This window comes from Hemicordylus capensis, chromosome 4 (assembly GCF_027244095.1).
Source record: "Hemicordylus capensis ecotype Gifberg chromosome 4, rHemCap1.1.pri, whole genome shotgun sequence".
In the NCBI taxonomy this organism is placed as follows: domain Eukaryota; kingdom Metazoa; phylum Chordata; class Lepidosauria; order Squamata; family Cordylidae; genus Hemicordylus; species Hemicordylus capensis.
In genome coordinates, this window is record NC_069660.1 from 46,671,134 (window position 1) to 46,684,246 (window position 13,113).

At 41.9% G+C, this 13,113-nt stretch overlaps 1 protein-coding gene across 3 annotated transcripts; it reads left to right on the forward strand.

Moving 5' to 3' along the window:
* Nucleotides 1-2,253: 2,253 nt before the first annotated feature.
* Nucleotides 2,254-12,872, forward strand: LOC128324029 (peroxisomal membrane protein 4-like). Of its 3 annotated transcripts, XR_008306578.1 has the most exons (5): nt 2,259-2,894; nt 4,457-4,519; nt 5,444-5,642; nt 7,163-11,798; nt 11,916-12,872. XR_008306578.1 is itself a non-coding variant. In XM_053248117.1 (4 exons), exons 1-4 carry the CDS (start codon nt 2,782-2,784, stop codon nt 7,424-7,426), a joined length of 639 nt encoding a protein of 212 aa, XP_053104092.1. In that variant the 5' UTR covers nt 2,259-2,781; the 3' UTR covers nt 7,427-12,872. The 3 variants fall into 3 exon arrangements, 2 of the variants coding, with proteins under 2 accessions (XP_053104093.1, XP_053104092.1); XM_053248117.1 differs by having other exon boundaries at nt 7,163-12,872; XM_053248118.1 differs by lacking the exon at nt 4,457-4,519 and having other exon boundaries at nt 2,254-2,894; nt 7,163-12,872.
* The last annotated feature ends 241 nt before the right edge of the window (nt 12,873-13,113 follow it).

Here is a 13,113-nt window from a genome sequence, read left to right on the forward strand (position 1 = left end):
CTGGGCAGGGGGCAATGAGGAGTCACATGAGGTGCCTCTGGGGTGCCCCTCCAGGCAGTGGGGCCCCCAGACAACTGTCTCCCCTTGCCCTATCATTGTTACGCGCCTGTCCCCTCATCTGCTCCTCTACAGAATAGCCTGGAGGAAGAAGCTGGGACCAGATTGGGCCACTAGCCTCCCCCAACCAAGATGATGGGACTGATAACACTCCCTGATAAAGGGGCTGATAACAATGAGAAAAGTGAATAGGCCAGGCTACTCTAGAAACCAGTCCATGATCATTAGAATCTAGACCAAGACCATTTCTCTTCACCTGCCAAAGACACTTCCTGCTGACTACGCTGCTACTCCCCACAGAGTAACAATGATTATTCACCAAATATAAAACTCTTCTGCATGCAACAGTGCTGTTAAATTCCCAGTTCTGAGGATTTTATTCCACTCTGTAGGCTTCTAAATATCTTGGAATGCTAACAAATTATGTGTGTACAGACATGGAAAAGACACAGCTGTGTGGGTGTGTTATAGCTGCAATGCTACGCACACAAATCACACTCACAGACCATTGTGCAATTCTGAATTTTCCTTAGAAAAAGCTTCGCTTGATTGTCTTTGTCAGAACTTCTAGAATAATATTAGCAATTTTGTAAAATAATCTTCACCAGTTAATCCACTGGAGGGCACTCTAATTCTGGAAGGGGAAGTACGGAACAGAACACAGGCTCCTGCGCTACCAATTTTGCCAGAACAAATTTTATTAGAAAAAACCTTTGCAAGGGAACATAAAAGTACTCTTCATCTAAGAACTGTAGCTTTTAGCCAGAATCATGGCAGTAATCTTTCCCCAGAAAATATAATTATCTGAATGACTGCCTTAAGTAGAATGACAGAATACGTCCTCTTATAACCAAGGAAGAGGATGAACAGGTGCAACTATGTAAGTGGTTTCAGATGTACAGGACCCTGCATCATAGGCAAAAGACCTGGTTACTTTTGACGCCATAGATTCCACACACATTAAAAGGATGAAAATAACAGTTGATCATTGGAGATAATGGGGAAGATTAAGCTCTATATTGTACCTGTGATTTGGCAGCAGGTTTCTAAGCCTCCCTCACTGCAAAACAAAAAATGTTAGAAGCAAGAACAGGAGTTGATGCTCTTTCAAACTCAGATCTTACGGTGCGCAAATTTTGTTTGTTTTTAAAATGTGCCCTGTGGATTTAAAATATAACATAGTTGTCACCTCATTTTGCACTTTGGGGAGAAGGTGAAGGCAAGTAGGAGTTGAGAGTTCAGGCTGAGGGTAGTTTATGACCACCCTGGATATAGTCCAGTGTTACTATCTTTGTATCCAGAGGTGCTCTTACCCCTGGACTTCCGGGCCGAAGTCCAGGGCCTCCAATCTTTAGTCTGTCCCACGCGGTGTGGTTGCCACACCCCATGCACCAGGTGGCCAAGCGTGACGGTGACCTGTGCCAGCAGCCGAGCATGATCTATGGTGGGGGGTGGGAATGTGGAAAGAAATATGTGGGATTGCAGTATGTTGTGTGTTGAAATGTTTCTGCTAATACATATTTGCATAAATATACCTGTTCTATATTCTTACATTTTTGTGAGTTCAGTTGCTGTTTGTGCCCTCAAGAGCCCACATGTTAAAAATACTGTTTTTCACGGTGTGTGTGTGTGTGTGTGTGTGTGTGTGTGTGTGCAGGGCTGTCCTTACAAAGCCCTTACAGGAGTGTGGGACCCAGGGCAAACCAGCCAGCGCATTGGGGGGGGGGGCTTCCAGTTAATTCTAATGGGGTTTAAAAGAGTGGGGCCTGGGGTGGTCATCCTGCTTGCCATGCCCTAAGGACAGCCGTGTGTGTGTGTGTGTGTGTGTGTGTGTGTGTGTGTGTGTAGGGGTATGATGCTTAACTTGCACTGGGGGGAGCTCCAAAGGCCTTTAGGTCCAAGCTCCAAAGTAACCTAGGTGCACCTCTGTTATCATGCTCTCCCCATGGACGATGGGGGCTGGAGTTGCTAAGAACAAGAGCTGTCACGTTCTTGCTTCACTGGTGAAACACAAGGATGTACGTCTTTCATGACTGCAAGTACATCACGCTAATACAGGGCGGTGACAAACCTAAACATCTCCACCTGTTGTTGGGCAACTCCCAGTACACCCAGCCTCAATTTATTGCCGCTAGAGATGATGGAAGTTGTAGTCCAACAACAGCTGGCTACCCCTGCGCTACTGTTACCGAGGCAGACAGACTAGAAAGAAGAATCATACAGGATGCGATTGCGATTTGTCAGCTAAATTACTTATCGGACAGTGTGCGTGTCTCTAAAACACCTAAAATAATCACGCACTCAAGGCAGAAAACAAAGTTCAGATTGCAGCAAAATGAATCTCATTAAAAAGCCGCCTCCATCGCCCTACAAACGCTGTCTAAACCAAAGCCAGCGCTCCGCGGAAGATCGTCATGTTGAAGAGCTGAATTAAATACGCGGTGCTTTTCTCGCACTTAATCAATCAACAGGAAACTGTGTGTTTGTGAGAGAGCGAGAGCGTGTGCCAACACAAGACTCTAGTCCTTTTCTATCTCTATGCCTGCATCGTCTACTGATTGCGGTCTTTTTGAGCCGGAGCGGAACCATCTTTTCACGGATCAGCTTTCCACTCGGAAGGGCTTTTCTCGAGCTCCATTGTAATTCATTCTGTGCCCACTCAAATCGGAACGGGTTGAGACAGAGCAAGTGCCGGGGTCGGAGAGAGGCTGGACCGTGGCGGCAATGGGTGCGGAGGCGATGCTCAGGACCCTGCTGTACACCGTCAACTCCCTGCTGCAGCAGCGCAGATACCAGGCGGCGCTGGCCGTAGTGAAGGGCTTCCGTAACGGAGCGGTGTAAGCTGGGGCTGGATCGTCTCTCCCTCGCTCGCTTGCCCGCCTCCCGTCCCACCTCGCCCCTCTCCAGTTAGGCGCTCCTGGCGGGAGGGGGAAATGAGCCCGAGGTGGAAGGCAGCTGCTGGGAGCTTCTTTGACTTCGCCCAAGACACGGGTTGGGGCGCTGAATTCCTTCATTCGGGAATCTGTTGAGTGCCGCGTGTCTCCTCTCTGCTAGTATCGGCATGATGGGGCTTGCAGAAGCCATTTCTCCCTCTGGTCATGTTGTGACAGATGAGCTCCTCCTGGGTGCAGCTGAAGGAGCTGTGTGTACAACGGCGCGGCTCAAAATCTAGTATTTTTCGGGAAAAGGAATTTTGGCTCGTTCACTGATACCTCTTCCTTGTGCTGTAGATGAGATTGGCAGCTGTGATTTCCCTATAATTCTCTGTCTGTCCCTACTTCACTTGAGTTAAGACCAAAATCCTTATCTATAGAAGTTTTCAAAGAGGCACTAAAGAAGAACCACTGAAGTTATTTAGAGCGAGTGGAATTCTTCCACTGATTTTAGAATAGGAAAGCAGAAAAGGCATTTGGCTAGTTTAAAAAAATGGAATCAGAAGCCATTCTTAAAATAGAAGGGACACCTGGCTTCAGTTATAGCGGATCAGACACTGCTACCTAGGGATACAGCCTGGCTTTCAGTCTTAATACTTTACCTTTTTAAAATTGCTTAAACCTGTTGCTTTCTCATTCAGAAACGATTTCTCTAAAACCATTGCTGCTAAAAACTTCATTGTTTGCTACCTCAGCTATTGAAATGCATTTACTGCCCTCCTTCTTCGATCCCCACTGCTGCTAAGAATAACCTGTCCTCTTAGATGTTTGGACTATGAAAAGTGATCTATGCATATTTTAATAATAATATATGATCAAAACTCTGCTTGGTCCCTTTCACTGGCTTTCTGTTTTGTTTTCATCTGGCATTAACATCTTGCCCTAACTTCTAAGCCTGCAATTCTGAACACAGTTACAAGGGGGTAGGCCCCATTGAACATAGAGTAAACACACCTAGGATTGTGCTGTAAAACACAGTACACTAGCTCCTGCTTCCATTTTAACTCTTATTTTCTTTGTTGTTCAATCTCCAGTGGGTTTACCCACTTCAAAGGTGTGTTGTTTTTAAACCATCTGTGCACCTTATACTTGGAATCGCTACTAGGCCACATCTGCAGTGTTCCCCATTGTCTTTAAGCATATACTCAAGATCTACATTTTGAACTTGTATCTCCATAGCATGCTCCTTTCTGCAGGTTTTCTGTGTGGTAGTTGTAGCCTTTCAGTCACTCTTATAACTATAAGTTTACCTGTAAAGAACTATGAGTGCAGAGCCAACTCAATAGGGGTGTATAACCTGCATCTTTGCATATAATAGCAGATGACGCTTTCTCCAGACTTGGGTATTCAAGGGCTAATTAGACAAATGAATCAACAACTGGATTAAAAGGAGGAAGGAATACTGAAAAATATTGTGTGTAGTCATTTGTGTCTGTTTTATTTTATTTTTTCTTTCCTTTTGGCAGTTATGGGGCAAAAATTCGTGCCCCCCATGCTTTGGTGATGACATTTCTCTTCAGGAGTGGAAGGTACATTTGTCAGTACCTCTCTTTCTCAGCTACGTATCTAATTATTTCACCATAGAGTTGTGGGATTTCATAAGGTCTAGATCTTGCAATTGTTATGAGTCATGCTCTCTTAGCATATTGGAGTTGCTGAGATATGATCTTCACACGCCTCTTCTCTCTGTGCATCTTTCAAATAGATTAACTGGATTAGGTAAAGGGTAGAGTATGCTGTTGAGTCTGTGCCGACTCCTGGTGACCACAGAGCCCTGTGGTTTTTCTTTGGTAGAATACAGGAGGGGTTTACCATTGGCATCTCCTGTGCAGTATGAGATGATGCCTTTCAGCATCTTCCTATATCGCTGCTGCCCAATATAGGTATTTCCCGTGGTCTGGGAAACATACCAGCGGGGATTCGAACCGGCAACCTCTGGCTTGTTAACCAAGTTCACAAAGAAAATATATGCTCTTATTTTGGTTGAGTAGTTTCCAGTTTTTATTTTGTAAATAAAGGTGGCCACAAATGAAATGTGCCTTGCAAACCTAGGCATATTTACTCAGAAATAAGTCCCACTGTGTTCAGTGGGGCTTACTCCCTAGTGGTGCATAGGGTTGCAGCCTAAGTCTCATTAATTCAGGGAGACTTTCTTTAAAGAGTAAACACGGATAGGATTAGGCTGTTAGAGATCATTAACTACAGAAGTTTCTGGTGTGTTAAAATCAAGCATGCAGAATTGCTACAAATTATATTTATGTGCACATTAATATCATTACCAGTGAATTGCATGTCTTTCCTCTTTCTGTAGACTTTTGGAACTAGAATGAATTCTCACTGTGATTTCCTGAAACAGATCACAGACGATCACTTAGCAATTCACTTTTGAATGAATGTGTTTGTGGGGGAGGGGGGAGTATTATCTGCAGTAAATATTTTTTATTTCTTTTCAGCTTAAAGGACAAACTGAAAGCAATTTTTCAAGCCACCTACACTCATTCCAGGAACCTGGCATATTTTGTATTCACGTACAAGGGTCTGATGGCCCTACAGTCCAGAATACAGGGAAAAAAGATTCCAGTTCACTCTTTTCTCGCAGCCTGCATTGGGGGCTGTTTAGTATTTGGGGAAAACAATAATATCAACAGTCAGGTAAGCAACTATACTTCAGTGCTAATTTGTATTGCTAGCCATCTGGAATTAATTGAAAATCTAGTGATGTTAGTGATTCCTTTAGCTCTGTTGCTATCCTCTTTTATTGATGGTCTGTGTATGCACTTTCAACTAAAACTGCCAGAGACAACAAAATTAATGACACCCCAGTTATTCTGCAGCTTGCAATTACTCAGGTGCACTAGACTAGAGAATAGAAATGAGATAGTACACTATAGACTTCTACCTTGCTATTACTGAATGCACTATATATGTGAGCGCTGTACGATATTGCCCTCAGGGGATAGGGCCACTCTGGGAAGAGCACTTGCATGCAGAAGGCTCCAAATTCCTTCAGTGGCATCTCCAAGATAGGCTGAGAGAGGTTCCTTCCTGCAACCTTGGAGAAGTCACTGTCAGTCTGTGTAGACAATACTGAGCTAGATGGACCAATGGTCTGACTGCATATGGGAGCTTCCTATGTTCCACTCTTCAGCTGCCAGTTTGGTTAGGCATGTAACACAATGTCAGAATTGCTATAGGTCCATTTTAAACCTCAGAGAGGCTTGAGTGCTGAATGTCCATTTGAGCTGCCCACTCTTCCATGTCGCTACACCCTGTGTCAGTATCATTCTTTTCTCATTTGGAGTGTGTGTGTGTTTCCAGTGTTAATTTGGTCCCCTCCAGGCCCAGAGCCATAATCCCCAGCCTCATCCTGCTATGATGACTAAGCTAATGATTCATTTAGTTAAGAATGGGTTTAGTTCCATCTCAAACAGTGGTGACAAGATGCCCCAGAAAAATTAATAACAGTCCAGTAGGTCTAAATGTGTCCCTATTAGCTATTGGTCTATGAAATATGTGATGCATTCCTTTTGTTTAGTTAGAGTACAGCAGGTTGGTTTACTTGTAGTTTGGGTGGCTTCATGCATCAAAGCTACAAGCAGTGGGGAAACACCATTTCCCAGTGAGCAAGCACTCCAAGTGTGAGTTGGAGGTTTTGTACATTTCATGACGTGTGAAGACACCCATGTCAGATGCAGAAAGTTGAATCCTCTCCATCAACCCAACATTTGTAAACAACATTTGAAGTTTTTTTGAGAATGTCAGGAAGGGAAGGAGACCTGACGTTCACCATCTGACATTGGCAGCTTCACATGACATAGAATATGCGCAATTTCCAGCTCACGCCGGAAGCATATGATCACCAGGAACTGGCACTCTTTTCTTACTGACTTGTGGCTGTGTTTTGAAATTCACTAAATGAATTTCAAAACAAAATTATTGTTCAATTTTGAAATTCATTCTGTCTTCTAGCATCTGGAGCTTCTTATACGTTGCTGTCTTCCTGAGCAAAGGTTGTCTTTGAAAGGTTGTGGTTGATGATATTTGTGGTGTTTCACAGAATTAGAAACTTGACATGACAACATGGTGATCTTATCCTAAATTCAGGATTGTTTGAAATAGTCCCACTTCTTTGATGAGTTACATGCCTAATGTTCAAACTTTCTTCCATACAGATAAACATGTACCTGTTGTCTCGTATCCTGTTTGGCTTGTCCCGGTTGGCAGTGGAGAAAGGTTACATCCCACAGCCAAAACGGGATCCCTTTCCACTCTTCGCCGCTTTAGTTTGGGGGATTGTTCTCTGGCTCTTTGAATATCACCGGCATACCCTACAGCCATCTTTGCAATCATCCATGACATACCTCTATGATGACAGTAATGTCTGGCATGATGTTTCTGACTTCCTTGTATATAACAAAAGACCTGTCAGCCAATAGTTTTGAAAGAGCTTTGAATAATAGCACCTTTCAGAAACAGGGCTTACTTTTCTTTTTCTGAACATACGTGACTGAAAATTTAATATTGATAATTATCTCTAGGTGTGACCTGGTCACAATGTTCTGTATAAGCTGGTGATCTCTGTTGGTTCAATGTTGAAAAGAGGCCATATTGCAAGCAAAACATCTTGAAGGGGTGTTTTTTAAAATGTGCTCATCTTTCCGTAAGAGACATCATTTCCTTTTCTACACCGACAGCTGTGGCATTGCAGTAAGGGTGGGAAAACAAGCTATAAATGCGCTGATCTAAAAAGTTGACAACTTGGGGGAGGGAGAACACCAGTGAATATATTTTATATAATGTTGAAATACCAGATGGTGTAGGTAACTCCTTGTATGCTTCTATGTGATAATTCCTTCACTGCTTCCTTTGTTAGCAATAAAATAAATTGGTTAATTCTCTCCTTGGTACATAACAGCATGTAAAGCTCAGGTTTAGGAACTTTGTGTGTAGATATGGAACTTGGAAAGTTTTCTGGATAATCTTTTCTAATATCTCTTTGCAGATCTGTTCCCTCTTCCTATTCTCAGGACATAGCAATATAAAACCTGAAAAAAGGCATGTGGAAAAGGATGTGGGGGAAAATATATATATGTGAAGCAACAGAGAAAAGCTTCAGTAAAGGCATGATGTACATTCAGCAATGTGAGTGTCCCACATCATGTGACTAGTCCTAGACCACATCTCATATATACTTAAAGTGAGATGTTGTACACAGTGAAATACGCGTCCTCTCCTGTCGGCTTGCAGTATAGTCTAAAACAGGAGAGAAAAAGTGAGGGAGATTAATTGGCTCTGCTAATGAAATTGTTTGGGTGGGTAAATTCCTTCCTAATCAAAGGTCCAGCCTTTTTCATATGGAACAGAAAATGCAACTACATATTATCATTACAACTGGCAAGGACTGACAATGCTGTAGGCAAGAAGACTTTTGATTAAAGTATAGGTGATTGGCAATCTACTGTCATAGAAGTAGCTTTAGCAAAAAAAAATACTAAACGGATAATGGCCGTTGATCAACTCTCTTCATCACTTTTTCTTATTGTTTTTAATGAGGAGAAAAGGAGCAGATGACTACAGAGCAAATAATTCTAGGGAAGTGAGAGGCTGGCTACAAGAAGTCATCTTATACTAGCCTTCTACAAGATGGGCAGAGAAATACAATGATGCCTTTATTTTTGGTTCTTAAAAGCAGATAAATGTAGCTCGAAGAGGGAAGAAAGAAACCTGGCAGAAGTCAGTTGTCATAGGAAGCTCAAAGCTCCCAAAAATTCCAATTCCACTCCCTGTCTTTTCACTCCACTGCATCAGTAGAAGTACAGAATTTATGAGGAAGATGACACAGTGGCTGAGATCTGGACTACCAATGTGGACGTGTATGACCTGAGCACCTATTTTGGAGGACTGGACCTAGCTGCACATTGCCCAGAGTTCAGTTGGGAGGATGAATTTTGGGGTTCATACTTTGCCCAGATTGCCTGTAATTGGTAGAAATATATCCCTGAGGGCAGCCCTTGGGGACACATTTCTACCACTTGCAGGGCAATCTGAGGTGGAGGTAGGAACTCCGAATTTGTTCTCCCCACTGCACACTGGGCACATCCTTAGTGGGGAGGACAGCTGAAGTGGGTGTGCTTGCCTCGTTCCATCCCTGCTTTGGTAGTCTGGATCTGAGCCAATGCCTTGAATATTCTATTATTTATTTATAAGTTGCATCCCACCTTTCCACTTCTAAAGTGGCTTGCGTGTAAAATAATAATAATAAATCTTAAATGCAACCGGTAAACAATAAGACAATGAAAAATAACACTTAAACTGAAGAGCAACAGACAAATTAAACCAGATGGAACAAAATAGTCTTCCAAGTGGTGGTAAAGTAGGAGGCAAATGAATATCTCAGGCAGCTTCATGTATAGGCAGCTTCATCTGTACACACTCACAGAGCATGTTTTTGAAGAAGCTGTTTTGTGAATTAGGATGTCAAACTAATCCTAATTTGAGTACAGAAAAGTTATCTTGACTTCAGTAAGTACGCTGTGGAGACAGTGTATTCTAAATAAAAGTACTTAAAGTAAGGCCCCCAAACAGTCTTTCATGTTTGTTGCTTTAGGTATGAATTTTAGTGAACAGGTGGGTGAACTGGAAGACTAGGGCAAGACAAACGTTATGGATTATACATATATTGGGTTTTTATCTTTCTTATTGGCCAGGGTGTTTTATATCTGGTATAACTTGCAAAACTGTTTGTGCTGGCATATTATTTATTCCTGGGATGAAGTTTTTACTGACAAGGCTGTAACACTGGTGAATGTTTCTTCTTTCTAATGTCTTACTGCAGTTACCAATTTAGTACCCTAAATAATTTTATATCCTTCAGTATCTGTGCACAAATCTGATGATCTCTACACTACATCTACTACTCCATTTATATCTTCTGCAAACCACCATCTCACCAGCAGCTCTCTGTTATATCATGCCTCACATATGATATGCTTCAGGACATTCTTGATATCTTAGTGGTGTCTCCTTCAGTGCATTTCCCCTCTCTTCCTCATTTGGTTGCTTCTGTGCAATGGCACAATCTTCTTCTCCCCCCGCCCACCCTTCACACAATAGTTGTTGCCAGCTAGAGACTTAGCATTGTAACAGTGCCTGCAATATATACAGTAGCTATATTTTAATGTCCATATATCTGCTGTCTTTGTATCCCCGGAACACTAAGCTTTTCTAGCAAACTGTCTGAGATTCTAACTGTCTGCCATTCACAGAGCACAAAACGGCCACAAAACAAATCTGTGATCTCACCACAGCAGCATGCTTTACATATCTGTCTGTGGCAATTAACTGTGCTTCTTAAAGATTGCTTTCCTGCTGTGTAAGGGTAGAATACTATGCTACAAAGTCAGTCAATTTCCCAGGGAGGTAGCTGGAATAATTTTCAACAACATTTAACATCCACCACTGTCCCTGTAGCCTGATAGGCGAGGTCAAATCCCTTCTGCCACTAATGTGACTGAACAATTCCAGTGTGTGCTCGGGAAGTGAACTAGAAATAATGGGTCTGTCTGAAGACTCTTGGATACGTAGGTTGCATTCCTCACCCTTCCAGATTGTATTGTTTGGCCGGCTAAGTGTTCTGTTTGGTTTTCATGCTAATAAGAGAGAAACACAAACAGAAATAAGAAGACCGTTTGAAAATCCACCTCCCAAGCAGCCCATCACATCAAAATTAAGCAAGTCCCAACCATCCCCATTCTGAAGATCAAAACAGACGTGCACATGAACCATGTTTACATCAGCTCAACTGTGGCTTCTCATTGAGGGCTCGATTCTTTTGTGTGGTGTACCACAGGAAATCTTGGTTCCCAGTAATGTTGGGGAAATATCTATCCTGATCTGATTTGCCATGACTCTGTGAAAACAATGCTATTCAAGCTCAACAAAGTGGTGGAATAGTGGAAGGGATCTCCATTAATGGCATCTAAAGTACATCCAGGGAAAATAATCTGTGAATGGGCTATAGAAGATTATAAATAAGTAACTAATTCTTAAGTTTAGGAGACTATAATGAGCACAAATTGCAAGAAGAGGGTTTAAAAAAAAAATCTCAAGTCTTTATGGTCTTCTCTGTAGTCTTAAATTCAAGTCCTCTCAAAAATCCGGAATCTTACAGGGTGACTGTAGTTAATTGTTTTTCTCCTCTAACTGTAATAGCATTTTGTTATGAAGCTGTATAGAATAAGCTTCCCAATCTATATAGGCAGGACTTGATTGGTGGATAACTGCAGTGTTACATATAATATGAACTTTTTAAATGGAACAAATGATCACTTGACAATGCCAACAACTCATAAGTGCCTTTCTAGAAAATCCAACTACACATGCTCATGAGGTTAATCTTGCTTCCTTACTTGCTTGATTTTCTTTTCCAAATCATTCAGATTAGTAAACAGTAAAGGGCCACTCTACATGTTATTTTAGCACAGATGTTAGAGGGGAAATGTATACACCAATGTTGCTAATGTATGAAGGCCATGCATGTATCTTTTGTAGTGTGTCTGCACTGGAAACTGGCATGCCAATTGTACCTTCTTAACACAATCGCCAAATACAAACTGCACATGCATTTAAATTCCCTATAGAAAAGATGTGTGATGTGGTGAACCTAAGAAAGCCGTCTGAGGCTTTTAAACAAATGGAAATTGGAACGGATTATCTTGAGACATGGGGGCTATTTATGATGTTGTGCAGTTATTCTCCACTTACGTTAAAGTAGCCTGATTCTCTGTATCAACAATTCTCTGTTGCGGGGTTTTTTAACCTTGGCCCCCCAGCTGTTGATGGACTACAACTCCCATAATCCCCAGCCATGTCCATTGTGGCTGGGGATGATGGGTGTTGTAGTCCATCAACATCTGGGGGCCCAAGGTTAAGAAACCCTGCTCTGTTGTATTTGCAGCAAACATGAGATCAAAAGGTGTTCATTGTTAACTACTCCTGGCCACAATTCCTCCCCTCAAGCCAATTTCCTGAAGCTCTAGAGATCATACAAGTGGTTCTTCCTGGGCCAGTTATGCTTCCTTCACAACCAATAGCTTTTCACAGGTATTGCAGCAAAAGTGGGAATGAGATAGCTGTGGGTTTGAGTTGCTGACTATGCCGTCACGTTCACCTCAGTGGTTAACATAAACATTCTTATTTGGAAACGTCCGGTGCAGAGGCTGAGTGTTAGTAGTTTAGTTTTTAGAGTTGCAATACAGCATTTGGCAGTGGGGAGGCATAATTTTCCAAGAGATAATGTTGCTGACACTTGTAAAAGACAAACCTTGTCTTGAGTTTTCTAGGAATACTGGACTAATTAAAATACATAGTTAAAGCAGCAGTTAAGGACTCTGGGCAGATTGTTAACTAGAAAGCTCTGTTCTTCGAACTGCCATCACAGCTATAGCACAACTTTTGACACAGAGGTGTTGCAAGAAGTCTGCTTAAAAATGTTCTCTCTTTATAATGTATGCAACTCCCCACCCCCCTTATCTGTTTTATAGGGATGGGCAAGGCAAAGCCTGTGGATTCTTCTAAGATTCCTTAGAATATCAGGTTTTATGGGGGGTGGGTGGGTTCTGATTGTAACAATAAGCTTGCAAGTGTTATGGAAAACACTGAAGTATGCAAATGTTGATTAAAATGCTAAATTAATTCCTTTTATCGATTTCTTAGTCCACATATCAATATTTTGTGAAGTTGACTTGAGTTTTTTACACTTAAAAATCAGAATAAAATTCTTGTGAAGTATGATCTGTTTGTCAACTGTAAATTGGCATCTGCTGTGTTCATTAAAATGATATGCAAATTATTGCAAGCAATTAAATATGCATATTAACTGCAGCTGTCCATCTTACTGCTGTGTTTCCAGTGTGGCCTTCCACAATGACCAAGTTGTCTACTTCTGCTCTCAATGATTGATACTGCTCATTAACTACATGTTCATAACAGCATGGAAAAGATAAGCCATAAGCAAGTAATCTAATGTTGCTGCTATTAGGGGTCTGCTATTACTATAGGAAGTAGACAGTCATGAATATTACTTAAAGCACATACATTCTCAAGGCATCTTGTTTGTTTGATA

Coding starts and splice junctions, on each gene's coding strand:
- LOC128324029 (XM_053248117.1), top strand. CDS start 2,782: ATGGGTGCGGAGGCGATGCTCAGGACCCTGCTGTACACCGTCAACTCC. Junction 2,895..4,456: donor GGCTTCCGTAACGGAGCGGT/GTAAGCTGGGGC, acceptor TCCTTTTGGCAG/TTATGGGGCAAAAATTCGTG. Junction 5,643..7,162: donor ACAATAATATCAACAGTCAG/GTAAGCAACTAT, acceptor TCTTCCATACAG/ATAAACATGTACCTGTTGTC.